General features: G+C 35.4%; 1 protein-coding gene and 1 non-coding gene across 2 annotated transcripts in view; one reads left to right on the plus strand and one right to left on the minus strand.

Moving 5' to 3' along the window:
• Positions 1 to 22,896, minus strand: part of ORC4 (origin recognition complex subunit 4) — a 99,156-nt gene that overhangs the window by 3,764 nt on the left and 72,496 nt on the right. The window contains exons 8-11 of the mRNA XM_061199864.1: positions 19,918 to 20,069; positions 16,705 to 16,878; positions 10,672 to 10,758; positions 193 to 301 (exon numbers count right to left, since the gene is read on the minus strand). Of these exons, the coding sequence (XP_061055847.1) occupies positions 193 to 301; positions 10,672 to 10,758; positions 16,705 to 16,878; positions 19,918 to 20,069 (522 nt within the window). The remainder of the gene's footprint in view (positions 1 to 192; positions 302 to 10,671; positions 10,759 to 16,704; positions 16,879 to 19,917; positions 20,070 to 22,896) is intronic.
• LOC133078738 (U2 spliceosomal RNA) lies at positions 19,077 to 19,267 on the plus strand. The gene has a single exon (XR_009697923.1). It is a non-coding gene; the product is annotated as a U2 spliceosomal RNA (small nuclear RNA).

Genomic DNA, 22,896 nt, shown 5'->3' on the forward strand with positions numbered 1-22,896 from the left:
GGCAGTGCCTCGAGTTTCTTTCACTTTAAATGGGAGGAACAATACCTTTTAAAGGGCTGAGTTAAAGGACGTATGGATATAAAAGTATTCTGTATATAAAATACTATACCCAATGTTAATTATAATTTTGAAAATCATACCATTACATAAACTCAAACATTTAAAAAACTACTAATTAAGCAGGTTTCTCACCATGTACAATATTTGCTTTAGAGTCCATGCTACACAGCTGGTTTGCCTCCATCAGATCTGCTGCAGTCATAAATGGGTGTGATGGTGTTACACGATTTAAAGCAAGCATCTAAGGAAATGCAGATCAGAAAAACAACTGCATATTTACTTAGGCACTTTGGAGATATTACTGAACAAAACTTCTTAATTCAGAGAGTTATGAAAGAGTAAATAGTAATGCTTGGGAAAGGTATTCTCATATTTAGCTTTATTAAAATACAGTATTGCAATTCATATGCCATGTAACTGTATAAATGTAAAGCATTAAAAAATTCTTGCTGCTCTCTCTACCCCTTTCCATTTGCATATATTGTTTGTTTACAGCTCCTCAAAAGAAAAATATTTTAAAAGGAGTAGGGTGAGGAGAAGAGACCAAAAATAAGTTAAGACTACTAATTAAAGCCTCAGACTAAACCAAACCAAAAAGGCAGAAGTGTGACTTGTAAAAACTTTCTTACCACCCAATCAACCAATCCAGGTTAGTCTTAAGTGATAGAAGTGAGCTACTTTATATTCAATTGTATTAAAAAGAAAAAAACAAAAACAAAATTATACCAAGAAACAACTCTCCTTGAAAGCAAGGACAAGTTGCCTCCATGTAGCAAGTTCTCTGTCCAATGACTAACAAAAACTTCTGCATTTGAAGATTTCTTTATTTGTAACTTTCCTAACATCTAAATTTTACTTAATTTTTTAAAAATTTATTTTTCATTGAAATATAATTGACTCAGCATTTAAATTTAGTCATATAAATAGGGTTAGCAGGTAAAAATGCATGACATCTCATTAAATTTGAATTCCAGGTAAACAATGAGTAATTTCTTAGTGTAAGTATATGCCATGTAATATTTGGGACATTAACACTAGAAACTATATTTTTTTTAAAAAAATTATTTTATTGAAGCATAGTTGATTTACAATGTTGTGTTAATTTTTACTGTATAGCAAAGTGATTCAGTTATACATATATATACACTCTTTTTCACTATGGTTTATCACAGGATATTGAATATAGTTCCCTGTACTATACAGTGGGACCTTGTTGTTTATCCATTCTACCTATATTTTGCATCTGCTAATCCCATACTGCCAATCCATCCCTCCACCACCCCACTCTCACCCTTGGCAGCCACAAGTCTATTCTCTATGTCTGTGAGCCTGTTTCTGCTTCGTAGATAAGTTCATTTGTGTCATATTTTAGATTCCACATATAATTGACAGTATATGGTATTTGTCTTTCTCTTTCTGACTTACTTCATTTAGTATGATAATCTCTAGGTCCATCCATGTTGTTGCAAATGGCATTATTTCATTCTTTTTCTACGGCTGAGTAGTATTCCACTGTATATATGTACCACATCTTCTTTATCCATTCATCTATCGATGGACATTTAGGTTGTTTCCATGTCTTGGCTACTGTGAATAGTGCTGCTATGAACATACGGTTGCATGTATCTTTTTGAATTATAGGTTTGTCCAAATATATGCCCAGCAGTGGGATTACTGGATCACATGGCAAATCTATTTTAGTTTTTTGAAGAACCTCCATACTGTTTTCCATAGCAGCTGCACGAATTTACATTCCCACCAACATAGTTGCTGCACAAATTTACATTCCACACTCTCTCCAGCATTTGTTATTTGTAGACTTTTTAATGATGGCCATTCTGACTGGTGTGAGGTGGTACCTCACTGTAGTTTTGATTTGCATTTCTTTAATAATTAGCGATGTTGAACATCTTTTCATGTGCCCGTTACCATCTGTATGCCTTCTTTGGAGAAGTATCTATTTAGGTCTACTGCCTATTTTTCGATTGGGATTTTTAATTGTTGTTATTATTAAGTTGTATGATCTCTTTGTGTATTTTGGAAATTAAGCCCTTGTCTGTCACATCATTTGTAAATATTTTCTCCCAGTCCTTAGGTTTTCTTTTTGCTTTGTTTATGGGTTTCCTTTGCTGTACAAAAAAAAGCCTGTAAGTTTGATTAGGTCCCATTTGTTTATTTTTGCTTTTATTTCTATTGCCTTGAACTCTCCCTTTTTTAACCAGGGCCCAGGGTCCTTAACTGAACAAAAAAGTTGGGTAATCCTTGTCCTTCATTCCCCATACTGGGAGGGATCCAGGTACCCAGTAGCTCCTTCCCTTTCTCTTACCTTTTCTTCTTCCTTTTATTATAAAATATTTTTGACATATAAAAAGGCAAGAGAATAATATAATGAATATCCATGACCACTTTCTCAGCTTACGAAATATAAACTTACAGAGTTGAAGCCCTTGTCTCTTGCCCTGGTTGGAATCTCTACTCTTCTCCATGCAAAAAAATCATGCAAGTCTTCATCCTTCTACTACATATCTTTGTATTCCTAGACAATATGGAGTAATTTTCAAGTTTTATATAAATACCATATTGTACTTAATGCTACTCTTTCTTCACTAAACATCTGTCATGAGAATTCATCTATGTCCAGATGTCAATTCTGGTTTATTCTTTTATTTTCTGTTATATTCCTTTGTATATATGCACAATTTAATTATTCTTTCCCTTATTGATGGGTATCTGTCATTTTGGGGGATGGATTATAAACAAGGCTGCAATAAACAATACTGTACATGCCTTCTTGTGTATTTGAGTCTCTCCAGATACCTAATTTTCCATATTGCTCTGCAAAGTACCTATACATATTTACACTACTAGCAGCAACAAACATTAATAGTCATCATATCATCAGACATAAACTTTTGACACCCACCAGATTGGCAGAAAAAAAAGGTTTAACTGTAAAGTTTAAATTGTACCATTTCCCTAATTACTGGAGAGGTTAAATATCTTTGCAATTTATAAGTCATGTGGGATTCTACATTGGTGGATTGCTTGCACTCATATTCTTAGTTCATTCCTTTATTTTTCATTATTTTTTTTATGGTTGGGATGCTGAAAACTCAGGCTCTGTGCACCGGTGCTGAATTGTATCTCAGAGACAGAGTTTTGGGTGAAGTAGAAAAGAATAGCTTTATTGCTTTGCCAGGCAAAGGGGGAGACAGCAGACCCCTGCCCTCGAAAACTGTGGGTCCCAACCCGGGAGGATTTAGTGAGGAGTTTTATAACAATGGTTCAAGGCCAGGGTTGCTGATAAGGATCAGGGTGTATGCAGGGCCTGCACTCCTTTAATCTGGCCTCAGGTGGTCTCTTTTTTTTTTTAATTTTTGAATTTTATTTTTGTATATTGCAGGTCCTTATTAGTCATCAATTTTATACACATCAGTGTATACAGGTCAATCCCAATTGCCCAATTCAGCACACCACCATCCTCACCCCACCACGGTTTCCCCCCCTTGGTGTCCATACATTTGTTCTCTACATCTGTGTCTCAACTTCTGCCCTGCAAACTGGTTCATCTGTACCATTTTTCTAGGTTCCACATATATGCGTTAATATACGATATTTGCTTTTCTCTTTCTGATTTATTTCACTCTGTATGACAGTCTCTAGATCCATCCACGTCTCAACAAATGACCCAATTTCGTTCCCTTTTATGGCTGAGTAATATTCCATTGCATATATGTACCACATCTTCTTTATCCATTTGTATGTTGAGGAGCATTTAGGTTGCTTCCAAGACCTGGCTATTGTAAATAGTGCTGCAATGCACATTGGGGTGCATGTGTCTTTTTGAATTATGGTTTTCTCTGGGTATATGACCAGTAGTGGGATTGCTGGATCATATGGTAATTCTATTTTTAGTTTTTAAGGAACCTCCACACTGTTCTCCATAGTGGCTATATCAATTTACATACCCACCAACAGTGCAAGAGGGTTCCCTTTTCTCCACACCCTCTCCAGCATTTGTTGTTTGTAGATTTTCTGATGATGCCCATTCTAACTGGTGTGAGGTGATACCTCATTGTAGTTTTGATTTGCATTTCTCTAATTAGTGATGTTGAGCAGCTTTTCATGTGCTTCCTGGCCATCTGTATGTCTTCTTTAGAGAAATGTCTATTTAGTTCTTCTGCCCATTTTTGGATTGGGTTGTTTGTTTCTTTAATATTGAGCTGCATGAGCTGTTTATATATTTTGGAGATTAATCCATTGTCCGCTGATTCGTTTGCAAATATTTTCTCCCATTCTGAGGGTTGCCTTTTCGTCTTGTTTATGGTTTCCTTTGCTGTGCAAAAGCTTTGAAGTTTCATTAGGTCCCATTTGTTTATTTTTGTTTTTATTTCCATTACTCTAGGAGGTGGATCAAAAAAGATCTTGCTGTGATTTATGTCAAAGAGTATTCTTCCTATGTTTTCCTCTAAGAGTTTTATAGTGTCTGGTCTTACATTTAGGTCTCTAACCCATTTTGAGTTTATTTCTGTGTATGGTGTTAGGGAGTGTTCTAATTTCATTCTTTTACATGTAGCTGTCCAGTTTTCCCAGCACCACTTATTGAAGAGAATCTCTTTTCTCCATTGTATATCCTTGCCTCCTTTGTCATAGATTAGTTAACCATAGGTGCGTGGGTTTATCTCTGGGCTTTCTATCTTGTTCTATTGATCTATGTTTCTGTTTTTGTGCCAGTATCATATTGTCTTGATTACTGTAGCTTTGTAGTATAGTCTGAAGTCAGGGAGTCTGATTCCTCCAGCTCCATTTTTTGCCCTCAAGACTGCTTTGGCTATTCGGGGTCTGTTGTGTCTCCATACAAATTTTAAGATTTTTTGTTCTAGTTCTGTAAAAAATGCCATTGGTAATTTGATAGGGATTGCATTGAATCTGTAGATTGCTTTGGGTAGTATAGTCATTTTCACAATATTGATTCTTCCAATCCAAGAACATGGTGTATCTCTCCATCTGTTGGTATCATCTTTAATTTCTTTCATCAGTGTCTTACAGTTTTCTGCATACAGGTCTTTTGTCTCCCTAGGTAGGTTTATTCCTAGGTATTTTATTCTTTTTATTGCAATGCTAAATGGGAGTGTTTCCTTAATTTCTCTTTCAGATTTTTCATCATTAGTGTATAGGAATGCAAGAGATTTCTGTGCATTAATTTTGTATCTTGCAACTTTACCAAATTCATTGATGAGCTCCAGTAGTTTTCTAGTGGCATCTTTAGGATTCTCTGTATAGTATCATGTCATCTGCAAACAGTGACACTTTTACTTCTTTTCCAATTTGTATTCCTTTTATTTTTCTTCTCTGATTGCTGTGGCTAGGACTTCCAAAACTATGTTGAATAACAGTGGTGAAAGTGGACATCCTTGCCTTGTTCCTGATCTTAGAGGAAATGCTTTCAGTTTTTCACCATTGCGAATGATGTTTGCTGTGGGTTTGTCGTATATGGCCTTTATTATGTTGAGGTAGGTTCCCTCTATGCCCACTTTCTGGAGAATTTTTATCATAAATGGGTGTTGAATGTTGTCAAAAGCTTTTTCTGCATCTATTGAGATGATCATATGGTTTTTATTCTATAATTTGTTAATATGGTGTATCACATTGATTGATTTGCGTATAGTGAAGAATCCTTGCATCCCTGGGATAAATCCCACTTGATCATGGTGTATGATCCTTTTAATGTGTTGTTGGATTCTGTTTGCTAGTATTTTGTTGAGGATATTTGCATCTGTATTCATCAGTGATATTGGTCTGTAATTTTCTTTTTTTGTAGAATCTTTGTCTGGTTTTGGTGTCAGGGTGATGGTGGCCTCATAGAATGAGTTTGGGCGTGTTCCTTCCTCCGCCATTTTTTGGAAGAGTTTGAGAAGGATGGGTGTTAGCTCTTCTCTAAATGTTTGATAGAATTCACCTGTGAAGCCATCTGGTCCTGGACTTTTGCTTGTTAGAAGATTTTTAATCACAGTTTCAATTTCATTACTTCTGATTGGTCTGTTCATATTTTCTATTTCTTCCTGGTTCAGTCTTGGGAGGTTACACCTTTCTAAGAATTTGTCCATTTCTTCCAGGTTGTCCATTTTATTGGCATAGAGTTGCTTGTAGTAGTCTCTTAGGATGCTTTGTATTTCTGCAGTTTCTGTTGTAACTTCTCCTTTTTCATTTCTAATTTTATTGATTTGAGTCTTCTCCCTCTTTTTCTTGATGAGTCTGGCTAATGGTTTATCAATTTTTTTATCTTCTCAAAGAACCAGCTTTTAGTTTTATTGATCTTTGCTATTGTTTTGTTTCTATTTCATTGATTTTTGCTCTGATCTTTATGATTTCTTTCCTTCTGCTAACTTTGGGTTTTGTTTGTTCTTCTTTCTCTAGTTCCTTTAGGTGTAAGGTTAGATTGTTTACTTGAGATTTTTCTTGTTTCTTTAGGTAGGCTTGTATAGCTATAAACTTCCCTCTTAGAACTGCTTTTGCTGCATCCCATAGGTTTTGGATCATCGTGTTTTCATTGTCATTTGTCTCTAGGTAGTTTTTAACTTCCTCTTTGATTTCTTCAGTGATCTCTTGGTTACTTAGTAACGTATTGTTTAGCCTCCATGTGTTTGTGTTTTTTTAATGTTTTTTTCCCTGTAATTGATTTCTAATCTCAGAGAGTTGTGGTCAGAAAAGATGCTTGATATGATTTCAATTTTCTTAAATTTACTGAGGCTTGATTTGTGACCCAAGATGTGATCTATCCTGGAGAATGTTCCATGCGCACTTGAGAAGAAAGTGTAATCTGCTGTTTTTGGATGGAATGTCCTATAAATATCAATTAAATCTATCTGGTCTATTGTGTCATTTACAGCTTCTGTTTCCTTATTTATTTTCATTTTGGATGATCTGTCCATTGGTGTAAGTGAGGTGTTAAAGTCCCCCACTATTATTGTGTTACTGTCGATTTCGTCTTTTATAGCTGTTAGCAGATGCCTTATGTATTGAGGTGCTCCTATGTTGGGTGCATATATATTTACAATTGTTATATCTTCTTCTTGGATTGATCCCTTGATCATTATGTAGTGTCCTTCCTTGTCTCTTGTAACATTATTTTAAAGTCTATTTTATCTGATATGATTATTGCTACTCCAGCTTTCTTTTGATTTCCATTTGCATGGAATATCTTTTTCCATCCCCTCACTTTCAGTCTGAATGTGTCCCTAGGTACTGAAGTGGGTCTCTTGTAGACAGCATATATATATATGGGTCTTGTTTTTGTATCCATTCAGCAAGGCTGTTTCTTTTGGTTGGAGCATTTAATCCATTCACGTTTAAGGTAATTGTCGATATCTATGTTCCTATGACCATTTTCTTAATTGTTTTGGGTTTGTTTTTGTAGGTCCTTTTCTTCTCTTGTTTTTCTCACTTAGAGAAGATCCTTTAGCATTTGTTGTAGAGCTGGTTTGGTGGTGCTGAATTCTCGTAGCTTTTGCTTTTCTGTAAAGCTTTTCATTTCTCTGTTGAATCTGAATGAGATCCTTGCCAGCTAGAGTAATCTTGGTTGTAGGTTCCTCCCTTTCATCACTTTAAATATATTGTGCCACTCCCTTCTGGCTTGTAGAGTTTCTGCTGAGAAACTCTGTTAACCTTATGGGAGTTCCCTTGTATGTTATTTGTCATTTTTCCCTTGCTGCTTTCAATAATTTTTCTTTGTCTTTAATTTTTGCCAATTTGATTACTATGTGTCTCGGCATGTTTCTCCTTGGGTTTATCCTGTATGGGACTCTCCGTGCTACCTGGACTTGGGTGGCTATTTCCTTCCCCATGTTAGGGAAGTTTTCGACTAGAATCTCTTCAAATATTTCCTCTGGTCCTTTCTCTCTCTCTTCTCCTTCTGGGACCCCTATAATGCGAACATTGTTGCGTTTAATGTCCCAGAGGTCTCTTAGGCTGTCTTCATTTCTTTTCATTCTTTTTTCTTTATTCTGTTCCACAGCAGTGAATTCCACCATTCTGTTTTCCAGGTCACTTATCCATTCTTGTGCCTCAGTTATTCTGCTATTGATTCCTTCTAGTGTAGTTTTCATTTTAGTTATTGTATTGTTCATCTCTGTTTGTTTGTTCTTTAATTCTTCTAGGTCTTTGTTAAACATTTCTTGCATCTTCTCGATCTTTGCCTCCATTCTTTTTCCGAGGTCCTGGATCATCTTCACTATCATTGTTCTGAATTCTTTTTCTGGAAGGTTACCTATCTCCACTTCATTTAGTTGTTTTTCTGGGGTTTCATCTTGTTCCTTCATCTGGTACATAGCCCTCTGCTTTTCACCTTGTCTCTCTTTCTGTGAATGTGGTTTTTGTTCCACAGGCTGCAGGATTGTAGTTCTTCTTGCTTCTGCTGTCTGCCCTCTGGTCAGTTCATTCCTTTATTGATTACTGTAGAAGCTCTTTATATATTATGGACAGTGTTGATGATATATGCATTGCATTTTTCCTCTCCTTATCAGTCTTCACTTCATCCATAGTATCTTTCAGTGTCTAGACATTTAAAAATTCAATGTCATTAACTTTAACTATCTTTTTTGTTATGACTTGTGATCTGTGTAACTTTTGTAAGAAATCTTTCCCTACCTCAAGAATACAAACATATTCTCTTATATGTTTCTTCTAATTTAAAAAAAAGTTTTGTTTTTCTACGTAAAGTTAGGTTTATCAACCTGAAATTTACTTTAGGCTATGCAATGATGGTGTTTTTTTCTATGTGTATTACTCCTGATTTTTTTTTTGTTGAAAAATTATCCAAACTATATTTAATCTCAGTCAGGTCTTTCTCTTTTCTTTATAGTTTCCACCAATTCCAAAACTTTTCTTAAACAAGAAAACCCCAAAGAAAAATTGAGCCATCACCCTGAATTAAAAATATAACAGGAAACTGGCAAAACAATGGTTTTTTATGTTGACAATTTTGAGGCAGAGATATTTTCCCAGAATAATGAAAGGTATATGTTTATGTATATATGTGTGTGTGTGTATCCTCCATATACCGTAAGCTAGTAAATAAAGTCTAATTTTGGTACATAAGTAACTAAAATCTCTACTCTAAAAATTCTTAGTACCTGTAATACTTCTGTGATAAAGACAGCTGTTGCTGAAAATGGCAGTGTGGTTTTGATAAATGGGAGGGGGATGTGGTAACGAGAGGGAAAGTATGTAGAGAGGAAAACACTCTTAAGTTTCCTAAGCAAGACCAGAAATGGAGAAGGAGAATCTGTAAAAAGTGGCAGAACCATATAGTAAAGCAGTTATGATAAGCTTGAAGCTAGACAGCCTTGGATTTGAGTCTCGGGTTTGCCATCTAGTAGCTGTGTGACCTGGGGTAAGTTATTTAACCTCAAAGAGCATCAGTTTCCTCAAAGGTAAGGATAAAATACACCCAAAGATAAAAAAACAGGATTAATATAACTAGACATAACGCTGGTAAAGTAACTAGGTCACCTGACTCATGTGCTATTTAATAAATGATACCCATTATTATTATAAATGGAAGTGATCACGAAGAAACTCACGAAACCAAAATTATTTTCTCTTTGAAAGGTATTTGCCATACCTTTTGTAATAATGAATAAATAATTTTCTAGAAATATTAGACTAGTATCAAATACTCTAAGAGAAGGAAAAATTTTACTTTTCAGAACAATTAAGTACCCCTTTCTTGATACTGTTTAAGCTTAAGATATAATTACTGGGTGAAAGACCATGACCAGGTAGGATTTGTCCAGGCATGTAAAGCTAGTTCAACATTAGAAAATCAAGCAAGGTAATTCAACATATCAACAGGCTAAAGAAGAAAAGTCATAGATCTTATTCATTGATACAGAATAAGCATTTAACAAAATCCAACACAATCATAATAAACTCTCAGCAAGTTAGGAATAGATGGGAATTACCTTAACTTGATAATAAACATGTATTAAAAACCTACAGCTTATATCATACTTAACAGTAAAAGACTAAATCCTTTCCCCCTAAGACTGGCAATTATCTACCCTCACCATTCTTATCCAACATAGTGCAAGAAGTTCTAGCCATTGCAAAAAAGACAAGAAAAAGAAAGAAAGGATATACAAATTAGAAAGGAAAAAAATAAAACTCTTTATTTGCAGATGATATGATTATCTACATAGAAAATCTCAAGGAATCTATTAAAAAAACTCCTAAAATAAATTAGTTCAGCAACATTGCAGAATACAACATCAACACAAAAATCAGTCACATTTCTATACACTAATAATGGGCATGCTAAAACTAAAATTAAAAACAAAATATCATTTAAAATTGTTCCACAGGAAACTAAACAGTTAGGTATACACTGTAAACATGTACAGGATCTGTGAGGTGAGAATTATAAAATGATGATGAAAGAAATCAAAGAAGAACTAAATAAAAGAAGAGATGTACCATATTCAGGGACTGGAAGACCTAATGTAGTAGACATGTTTATTTTCCCAAAATGTATCTAGAGGTTTAACCAATTCCCGTCAGAACATAATTACCTGGTGAAAGAAAATGAGTGATAAAAATAAAACTAATACAAACCAGTAGCGTGTGTAATGACCGCAGGCTTTTGCTGACATTGAAATGCTTCTGCAGCACATCTCGCACGCTCCTATCTTCTGAGAGACTCTAGAGGAAAAAGATCAAAACAGAATTAAGGAACAACGCAGTTTAAAACCAAAATATAAACTTGTGCCTCACTGGCTGGTGTATCTCATGAACTCTATCTGGTATTTATCCATTATTAAATAGGTGATGGTCTTATTTGTGGAAAACAAAAATCAAATTTCCACTCTATTGATTTTCTTCTTATCCCTTTACGTTAATTCCAAAGACACAAAGATAAAACATAACCCTTGCTACCACAAAATTTCCAGTCTAAAGAGGGAAACTATACAGTCATACTAATGCGATGATCAAAATGCACCACTAAATGAACAGAGAATAAGGGTTATTTACTATACTTCAAAAACAAGGTAAAGTGTTACAAAGAATGCTTAAACTGTATGAGTCAGTATGCTACAAAGAGCATTCCAGTTATAGGGAACATCATGAACAATGTAGGGAGATTGTGGCATATGGATAGAAGATGAGTAGTCATGTCATCCTGAGTTTCAGTTTTGGCTAAATGATTGTACGGAAAGACAAAGGCAGGAAAACCTAACTGGAGGCAACTACAATTGTCCATGTAAGAAACAAAAAGGGGCTTCCCTGGTGGCGCAGTGGTTGAGAATCTGCCTGCCAACACAGGGGACATGGGTTCGAGCCCTGGTCTGGGAAGATCCCACATGCCGCGGAGCAACTAGGCCCGTGAGCCATAACTACTGAGCCTGTGCGTCTGGAGTCTGTGCTCCGCAACAAGAGAGGCCGTGATAGTGAGAGGCCCGCGCACGGCGATGAAGAGTGGCCCCCACTTGCTGCAACTAGAGAAAGCCCTCGCACAGAAACGAAGACCCAACACAGCCAAAAATAAATAAATAAATAAATTTAAAAAAAAAGAAACAAAATGAGTCTGAATTAACACAGTGGTGTGAAGACAAGAAAGAATTAAACACATTTATAGAAGACATGTCTGATGGAGAATCAACCAGTGGGGAGTAGAGATGAAGGGTTGGAGAGGGGTTAGAAAAAAATCAAAGATGAAACTATGGGGAACAGAATGTCCCAGGAGAAGTGAAGAGGGAGATGTGGTTAGGAAGTAAAACTTGTATTATCAATGTTTAAGAAGTAAATGGAAAAAGAGGAGCAAAGTAAGAGACTGAGAAAGATGTTGAAGACTGGAATAGAATCCAAGAGAGAGCAATAAAACCAGGGGAAGAAAACAAGAGGGAAACACTTCAAGAGGGAAGTGGTGATCAACAATGTAAACTACATACTTTGTATAACTAAATTAAGATGTATTATGAGAAATTGATGGCTTTGGAAATTTAGAGCTCAATAGGGTCCTCTGAAAAAGCAATATCTAAATATATATTTAATACATCAACCTTATAAGTGACTTGGTAAGAGTCAACAACTGCAGAAGCAAGGACTACAGTTAATTTCCCAAAGTTTTTTATTTATATTACTTTGTTTTATTATTTTATGTTCATCTGGTATATTTCCAAGGGTATTCAACCCTGTTTATGATACAAATATATATATAGCAACAGCAAGCCCTTTAAGAGAGAAAGAGAAGACTAAAAACAGCGACTGCAGTGAATTAGGATTAATGAAAGGTGAGGTTCACTTGGCACCGAAGAAAAGATTAGATGAAAGGACAGTAAAATCAGAGTTGGCAGAGCCAAAAAAGGCTTGGGTAAGACTGACATAATTTTTCACAAATCATCTCCAAGGAATAAGGATTTTTTTTCCAAAAAAAAAGGCCCGGAAAACTAAGTATTTCTGTATTTTCTAGAGCTGAAACTGTATGTCTCTACTTCTTCCACTATGAGAAGATCCAGATTCACAAATAAGTTCTAGTCTAATGGGATGAAGTTTTATGCTCTCAGTAAATATATTATCCTAGTTATAGTCCCCATTCCCTTGCTACTGTTTTTAGTCTTCTCTATCTTATTCAGGGAAGCGGACACATTCCCTTTTCACTGATGAGCACAGGAGTAGCACTTGCAGAAACAAGTTCTTAATGTGCTCACTGCAGTGTGCTTGACCAGTGCCCTCTTCACAGGTAGTTTCTAAGGAGAATGTTATAGGATTACACTAGTACCTGAGGACTCATGCTGCTCCAGGGATAACTTAGTGGCAGCAGAATATATACTAAATCTCCTAGTCTCCCTGCTAAACATTCTTACCTTCTGTTAACTAAACAGGGAAGGTTAAGAAAGTTGATAGATCTTTCTTGAACTTAGCTATAGCACTTTGTGGGAATTTCTTTTGAGGAGAATTAGCTATGGTCCTTTTATTTCATTTATTTATTTATTTAACATCTTTATTGGAGTATAATTGCTTTACAATGGTGTGTTTCTGCTGTATAACCAAGTGAATCAGCTATACATATACATATATCCCCATATCTCCTCCCTCTTGCACCTCCCTCCCACCCTCCCTATCCCACCCCTCTAGGTGGTCACAAAGCACTGAGGTGATCTCCCTGTGCTATGCGGCTGCTTCCCACTATCTATTTTACATTTGGTAGTATATACATGTCCACGCCACTCTCTCACTTCCTCCCAGCTTACCCTTCCCCCCTCCGTGTCCTCAGGTCCATTCTCTATGTCTGAGTCTTTATTCCTGTTCTGCCCCTAGGTTCTTCAGAACCTTTTTTTATTTTTTTAGATTCCATATATATGTGTTAGCATACGGTATTTGTTTTTCTCTTTCTGACTTACTTCACTCTGTATGACAGTCTCTAGGTCCATCCATCTCACTACAAATAGTTCAATTCCGTTTCTTTTTATGGTTGAGTAATATTCGATTGTATATATGTACCACATCTTCTTTATCCATTCATCTGTCGATGGACACTTAGGTTGCTTCCATGTCCTGGCTATTGTAAATAGTGCTGCAATGAACACTGTGATACATGACTCTTTTTGAATTATGGTCTTCTCAGGGTATATGCCTTGAGAGTGGGATTGCTGGGTCATATGGTAGTTCTATTTTTAGTTTTTTAAAGAACCTCCATACTGTTCTCCATAGTGGCTGTATCAATTTACATTCCCACCAACAGTGCAAGAGGGTTCCCTTTTCTCCACACCCTCTCCAGCATTTATTGTTTGTAGATGTTTTGATGACGGTCATTCTGAGCTATGGTCCTTTTAAGTGCTCTTTTATACAGAGATTTTTCTTATACTGCCATGCTGAGATGGTATTTACCTTGCTTACTTACATATTTGGGATAGGGCTAAAACAAACATTCAAGTTAGGCAGGATGTCCAGGTTCAAGTCTATCCTGAAGATATTTCTTGGATGAGATTCCATAGGTGACCTGTCATCTATACCATTGCTTTTGTTTAACCTTGGAATTAGAAAAACTTGCTGGATAGTCAGCACTGAGTGAAAGGATAGCTCCTTCAGTGCACACCCCCCCTTTTCAGACAGGGCCTCTGGCCATGGTGCTGACATATTTTTTTCAAGTGAAGCTCATTTATTAGCATACCCTAAAGGGAGGTGGCAAATGATGATTAGGATAGGGCAAGAAAATACTAGAACTAAGAGACACAAACGCCAGTGGTATTAGTTCTACCTTATGAAAGAACTGTAAGATTATCAAAAAGATGACAGGAGAGTGTTCACATTCATTCCTATCATCCTGCCTCTAAATTCAGTGATCAGCAAAGAAGGACCAAAAACCTAGGGTTAGCCACTCTACATCACATGCTTACCATTTTCTGAGTCATCCAGAGTTATGCTTCACAGTAACTGTCACCATCTACTTCCTTTATATACCCATTCTAGGATCTCAGAATACAACAAAGCTGGGAAGGACAGAAAGATGGATGACAGTAAAGTATAATCTGCGCTTATGTAGTCGTCTTAGGAAAAGAAAGTGAGCAGGGATAAGAATAATAAAAGCCCTGGGAAAGCACAGACATTTAAATACTAAGACTGCATTTGATCACTAAAGCAATCAGAAAAACACACTGTTGTACCAAGACAATCAGTTCAGGAGTTGTAAAAGGTGAAAGTCTGTGACGCACTCAAAAGTGGATTCAGAGGCCAAAGATTCAGAGCTCTGACCCACTCCAGATCCAGGTAAAGGAAAAGACAATGTGAGAGCACCAACTATAAAGTGTTCTTAAAGCATGGACTCTTACAGTTAGACATAGTATCAAGAAAAACTTGCATGAGCTAGTAAATATCTGAGTCCCAGGAAAAGTTAATTTGGGGAGGAAGGTGGAAGGAAGGACCCACACCTAATTATATCATGACACAATATCATGATTTAAGAATAAAGTCAATCATTTTGATATACAATTCTGTATAGTTATATTAGGAAAAAAATATGAAATTAACAATTACAACAAAGTAAAAAAGGTAAACCAAAGAATAATATTTAAGGTTTGAATCTTTTATGTAAAAACAAATTTGGCATGTATCAATATATAAGGTCTGAAATGCTGTGAACCAAATAATTACTTCGTAGTGAAAGGAGGGAAGATGGGCATGGACATAAGGGAAAATTCTACCTTTTACCATGTATTCTTAAGCACTGATTAAATTTTGTTCATAACTTTTAATTTTAAAAAACTGTGTCAAAATTAATAGTGCTCACATAAGCTGACTCTATTTTAAAATCAAAATAAGAATCAAGTTTCAGTTATACAAGTTAAGTTCTGCATAAGTAATGGACAGCAACGTGATTATAGTTAACGATACAGTACTATATACTTGAAATTTGCTTAGAAGATAGAACTTAACAGTTTTACCACAAAATTAAAAAAAAAAAAAGGAGAAAAGAAAGAAATCTATATGAGGTGATGGATATGTTAAATACTATAGCTTGATTGTGGTATTTCACAATGTATACCAAAACATCAAGTTGTATACCTTAAATATAAGCAATTTCTAATTTGTCAATTATACCTCAACAAAGATGGGAAAAAAGCAAGAATCGTTAAAGAGAAAAATAAATGCAAATTCTCACTTTTAATTTGGTATTGATATTTAAGATTTTATAGTAAAAAAATATAATCTATCATTATTGCTGTAACATAAAACAATCTTTTAGAGCCAATGAATATAGACTGTTAAACTCTAAGCAGATCTAATCATCCTCACTCATTAGTATTTAATATTATAGACCAGTTTTTCCTAATTCTTTCATAACCAAGGACTCTATATTATTTTCCACTTTCACAAGGCCCATATTTTTGACATGTAAGATTTATTCAGTAATATTTTTTCAAACACATTATTAAACACACATTCACACACATACACTCTCTCCCTTTTCCCTGCCAACTAAAAGTTGTCAGTATAAGATAAACTGATGCTAGTATGCTTAGCTGATACAACAACAGTCTGTACAAATTAGGCTGTTCAACTTAAGTATAAGTAAATTTAGAGTCCACAAGGTTCAGTAAATGTTTAAAACAACAAGTGAGTGTGCATTTGCAACTTAAGACCCTCAGGGCTCCAAGGACTCAAAGATGGGATATGTCAATATAGATAATATAACCAAAGTTGCCACAGTCTGAATTGCCTCTTAATAGACCCAATGAGAAAAACGCTTAAGTTGTTCATGAGAACTGGAAAAGAAAAATCCACACTGGATAGTAGGTATGAACCTTACTAAGTTAATATATTGCTAAACTTATAAAATAAAGAAAATAAATATTTAATGATGAAGTTCATTAACAAAGTAATCTAAAATATAAACCATATACAAATAAAACAAATCTCATAAAAGTTCTTTTGAGAAAAAAAATTTAGAAGTATGACATTTCAACTGTTTTTTAAAAGAAAATACACACACAAGAGTATAATTTGTATTAATGCAGTTTTGCGCCACAGTAATATTAGAAATTTTATGCTAACTTACAGATTTTAAAGATTTTCAAGTTTTAATTGCTTTCAAATGGTATAGCAAGACACAAATATTACTTTAACATTATTGTCTTTTTTCCAAACTACCTGAACATTTTCATTCCACTTCTCAGCGAAAATCTTGCCTGGAAATACTGCAGGTAGAGATAATTGTTCTTTAAATATTTTAAGATACTGTGGAAAACCAAATGAATTCATTAAGTGTATCTGCCGGTGGGAAAATCGTGACTTCACTCTCTTTTCTAAGAGTTCCAGAATATCCTTAAAAACAAACAAAAATCTCCGTAAGATGCATGTTTAAAATAACCATACCAATGTTAGAGGTATAACTATTTGAACTATCACTTATAATCCTGTTAATAGACAATTAAGCATTAAAAATGCTTATCCTGGGGGCTTCCCTGGTGGCGCAGTGGTTGAGAGTCTGCCTGCCAATGCAGGGGACACGGGTTTGAGCCCTGGTCTGGGAGGATCCCACATGCCGTGGAGCAACTAGGCCCGTGAGCCACAACTACTGAGCCCGCGTGTCTGGAGCCTGTGCTCCGCAACGGGAGAGGCCGCGACAGTGTGAGGCCCGTGCACCGTGATGAAGAGTGGCCCCCGCTCGCCGCAACTGGAGAAGGCCCTCGCACAGAAACGAAGACCCAACACAGCCAAATATAAATAAATAAATAAATTTAAAAAAAAATGCTTATCCTGTAATACACAATTAAGCATTAAAAAAAATTTAATTATTCCCTTGATCTACTTAGGGTTACAAGGTAGTAGAGGTAAGAGAATGTGGCTTGGAAATAAACCAAGCCTCTAAAAGTATTTTTAATCCAAGCTACTTTTAACCCCCTTCTAAGCACTTGTAAGCCTGGTGATGTCAAGCCTTTTCCCAACCATGTTTTTCTCAGCTAATCTTTAACACTGCAAGACTAACAATAACTGCTAAAAAATTATAGCTATCAATAAGCAATTTCATACATTCTATGAAGAATTCAGATAAAAAATTAAGATAATAAAATGTAATTAGACTTACTAACATTCATGAAAATTTAAACATCTTCATTGTTTTATGTAACAAAGACTCAAGAAGCAGCATGTGTAATGGAGAAAAATTCAGTTCACTAAACTATACAAATTTAAGCTGAAGCCATGCTGGACTTAAGGAACAAACTGTAGAAGAGGAAACTGGCAGGAACACAGCGTGACATTGGTAAATTATTCTGTCTTTTGGCTTTTTTACAACAATATTTGAGAAACTACTTGTATTAGTGCTATTTTTCCTTAAGAAGTGAGGGAGCAAGTTTAGTGTCAATTTTCTATAAAAAAGAAAAACAAACAGCTGTGGTGAGGCCCAGAAATATGGATTTTCAAATCTACCCAGATGATTCTAGGTTAAGAAACCAATGATATACAGGAAAGAATTAAAGTGACCAAAAAGGCATCATGGCATCATGGTTAGTGTGGAAAGGAAGACAGGAAAGATTAATAGCTTGGGGTTAGAGTGGGGGAGGGTGAATGAAAAATCTGAGATGTGTTTATAGGTTAAAGAAAAATATAGTGCCAGCATAAAACAATTAAAAGTTATGTTCAGAGAAAGAAATATTATACATTTATTTTCTACTAAGGAGCAGTTCTAGATCAGCCATACAGGTAAGCAATAATTAAGAGCCTGAACTTGGGAATGTAAAGAGATGGAAGTAAAAGAATTTTAGAGGTGAACAGTAACTGATAGTTTGGTGGTGGGCAGTAATGACAGAAATTGGTAATGTGGGGATACAGGGAATAGTAGAAAAAAAAAAATTACTGCCACAAGGAAGAGGTTATTTGCTAGCAAAATCACTACTCCATCGATCCTTTTGCTCTTTCCCTATAAACATGGACACATAGATATATACTTAGACTTGAATTACACAGTTGGAGAATTATACATACAGAATAAAAAAGAGCCTCTGATAATATGGCTAAGGAGCTACTAACCCTTTATTTGGTCCCTCACTGGGTCAACAGCATTTGCCACTGCCACTGCCACCCAAAGGAAGAGCTTTTAGCAAGGAGGAATGTGCTTCCTTAACCACTGTGTTAGATTGCTACATTTTGAAAAGAGGAATAAAGATATGTAGAGAACCAGCCAGATTTTCTATGAGAGAGGCTTATTATGAAAGCATACATCGTAAGCTCTAGAGCACTGGGGAAGGAGGACACAGAAAGCCACTCCTTTGAGAAACAGCAGTAGCAGGACTGTTGAAAGATGACTTAGTGAAGAGTTTCACGTTTCTAAAAAAGGGAACGAGCTGTACAAAAGGGGAATAAGGGCTTGACATAAGCCTGCCATAAATGAAGGAGGAAAAAGGATGAAACCTACAGATGCATGGCAGCCATAGTATAAGAAGAGAGGTGACTCTTAAAAACCAGTTTTACCTGAATTCAATTAAAAAATTCATACTAGGAGAGTAAAAGAAGGTAAACACACTGCTTCTCAGCCTTTCGGGTAAGATCAAGTGTAGTATCTGTTCTTATCAGTTTAATAACTGATATGCGCTCTATCCGAGGACAATGAATTAAATGGATTTCTGGAACTAGGAGATGGAATAGGAACTTGCTCCATCCATTCCACGCATCGACCTGGTATTGCAGTACTTCCAAGAATGGTGCACCCACTTGGGGGAAAAATTTAAAAAAAAAAAAAAAAAAAAGAGAGAGATAGAGAGAGAAGGTAATCGCAAAAAGACCTACATAAGCTGTCTGAAGGTACACAAGGTTCAACATGCATGGAGTCTTCACAAAGTAATGTGATAGTGACATTAACACTATGGTTAAATCATTCTAAAATCCTCCAAGGAGCAAAGAAGCCACTATCTACTGTGACAACCTGATAGAGATAATCCCTTCCATTTCTGGAGATGTATACTTACGAAGTTGGGACAGTATCATTTTGAGTTGATTCCAAGCATTTTTAAAATATGGAAAGAATCTTAAATGTAAAAAGTAGAAACTATTAGCAATTTTTATAAAATGGTAGTGAGGTTATTTAACTTTCTCTTTATTTGCTAATGTAGAAATTATATTTATTAGCATAATCTCACTTCACATTTTTTTATTCAGTGATTTGATTAGAGGGCAGGAGGTATTAGTCTATGAGGATATGTGATAAATATTTCCTTGTTTTCCTCAATTTGAGTTAAAAAGTGGGATAAATGTGCCAAGTATTGATGAAATACATTTGAAAAATGACCTACATGGTGACTAAGTCAGTAATTAAGCTTTAATTTTCTAAATATTATAATCAATTTAAAAAATAGAAACACTTACCAATCTACATGTAAGACCAATAACTGCTACCGGAGTCTGTGCAGACTGAGAAATGTCAAAAAGATTATAGAGGAGTGTTTGGTTTTTATGATGAGCAAAAAGATCAAATTCATCTAATATGAAGATCACTGGGCAACTACTAGTCCGGTCACCTAAGAAAAAATAAGAGTTTTACATTAACAAGCAATTATGTCAGCCTTTCTTAAATTTCTAAACTATTTATTACATTTCATTTTTTAAAACTCAATTCAAAAATATTATATTGATAACCTACTTTGGGGTGGGGCACTTACCAATGCATGTACATTTATTCAACAAAAAAAATTATTCAAAGGACAAAATAGCCCCTATGGCCCTCAGGTAATTCACAGTCTGATCACCAGACTCTAGTAGCTTTACTGATGTTAAGAAAATCATTTAAATGACTGAAGACTATTGTTTTTTAAATTATATAAACATAATTCTTCTATCATCAGAAAATTGACAAGGACATTCACAGAAAGATAGACAAGATGAAAAGGCAGAGGGCTATATACCAGATGAAGGAACAAGATAAAACCCCAGAAAAACAACTAAATGAAGTGGAGATAGGCAACCTTCCAGAAAAAGAATTCAGAATAATGATAGTGAAGATGATCCAGGACCTCGGAATAAGAATGGAGGCAAAGATCGAGAAGATGCAAGAAATGTTTAACAAAGACCTAGAAGAATTAAAGAACAAATAAACAGAGATGAACAATACAATAACTGAAATGAAAACTACACTAGAAGGAATCAATAGCAGAATAACTGAGGCAGAAGAACGGATAAGTGACCTGGAAGACAGAATGGTGGAATTCACTGCTGTGGAACAGACTAAAAACAAAGAATGAAAAGAAATGAAGACAGCCTAAGAGACCTCTGGGACAACATTAAACGCAACAACATTCACATTATAGGGGTCCCAGAAGGAGAAGAGAGAGAGAAAGGACCAGAGGAAATATTTGAAGAGATTCTAGTCGAAAACTTCCCTAACATGGGAAAGGAAATAGCCACCCAAGTCCAGGAAGCGCAGCGAGTCCCATACAGGATAAACCCAAGGAGAAACATGCCGAGACACAGAGTAATCAAATTGGCAAAAATTAAAGACAAAGAAAAATTATTGAAAGCAGCAAGGGAAAAACAACAAATAACATACAAGGGAACTCCCATAAGGTTAACAGCTGATTTCTCAACAGAAACTCTACAAGCCAGAAGGGAGTGGCATGATATACTTAAAGTGATGAAAAAATAGAAACTCTACAAGCCAGAAGGGAGTGGCATGATATACTTAAAGTGATGAAAGGGAAGAACCTACAATCAAGATTACTTACCCAGCAAGGATCTCATTTAGATTTGATGGAGAAATCAAAAGCTTTACAGGCAAGCAAAAGCTACGAGAATTCAGCACCACCAAACCAGCTCTACAACAAATGTTAAAGGAACTTCTCTAAGTGGGAAACACAAGAGAAGAAAAGGACCTACAAAAACAAACCCAAAACAATTAAGAAAATGGTCATAGGAACATACATATCGATAATTACCTTAAACGTGAATGGATTAAATGCTCCAACCAAAAGACACAGGCTTCCTGAATGGATACAAAAACATGACCCATATAAATGCTGTCTACAAGAGACCCACTTCAGACCTAGGGACACATACAGACTGAAAGTGAAGGGATGGAAAAAGATATTCCATGCAAATGGAAATCAAAAGAAAGCTGGAGTAGCTATACTCATATCAGATAAAATAGACTTTAAAATAAAGAATGTTACAAGAGACAAGGAAGGACACTACATAATGATCAAGGGATCAATCCAAGAAGAAGATATAACAATTATAAATATATATGCACCCAACATAGGAGCACCTCAATACATAAGGCAACTGCTAACATCTATAAAAGACGAAATCGACAGTAACACAGTAATAGTGGGGGACTTTAACACCTCACTTACACCAATAGACAGATCATCCAATATGAAAATAAATAAGGAAACAGAAGCTTTAAATGACACAATAGACCAGATAGATTTAATTGATATTTATAGGACATTCCATCCAAAAACAGCAGATTACACTTTCTTCTCAAGTGCGCACGGAACATTCTCCAGGATAGATCACATCTTGGGTCACAAATCAAGCCTCAGTAAATTTAAGAAAACTGAAATCATATCAAGCATCTTTTCTGACCACAACTCTCTGAGATTAGAAATGAATTACAAGGAAAAAAACGTAAAAAACACAAACACATGGAGGCTAAACAATACGTTACTAAATAACCAAGAGATCACTGAAGAAATCAAAGAGGAAATCAAAACATACCTAGAGACAAATGACAATGAAAACATGACGATCCAAAACCTATGGGATGCAGCAAAAGCAGTTCTAAGAGGGAAGTTTATAGCTATACAAGCCTACCTAAAGAAACAAGAAAAATCTCAAGTAAACAATCTAACCTTACACCTAAAGGAACTAGAGAAAGAAGAACAAACGAAACCCAAAGTTAGCAGAAGGAAAGAAATCATAAAGATCAGAGCGGAAATAAATGAAATAGAAACAAAGAAAACAATAGCAAAGATTAATAAAACTAAAAGCTGGTTCTTTGAGAAGATAAACAAAATTGATAAGCTTTCAGCCAGTCTCATCAAGAAAAAGAGGGAGAGGACTCAAATCAATAAAATTAGAAATGAAAAAGGAGAAGTTACAACAGACACCACAGAAATACAAAGCATCCTAAGAGACTACTACAAGCAACTCTATGCCAATAAAGTGGACAACCTGGAAGAAATGGACAAATTCTTAGAAAGGTATAACCTTCCAAGACTGAAACAGGAAGAAACAGAAAATATGAACAGACCAATCACAAGTAATGAAATTGAAACTGTGATTAAAAATCTTCCAAAAAACAAAAGTCCAGGACCAGATGGCTTCACAGGTGAATTCTATCAAACATTT

Source organism: Eubalaena glacialis, chromosome 1 (genome assembly GCF_028564815.1).
Source record: "Eubalaena glacialis isolate mEubGla1 chromosome 1, mEubGla1.1.hap2.+ XY, whole genome shotgun sequence".
Taxonomy (NCBI): domain Eukaryota; kingdom Metazoa; phylum Chordata; class Mammalia; order Artiodactyla; family Balaenidae; genus Eubalaena; species Eubalaena glacialis.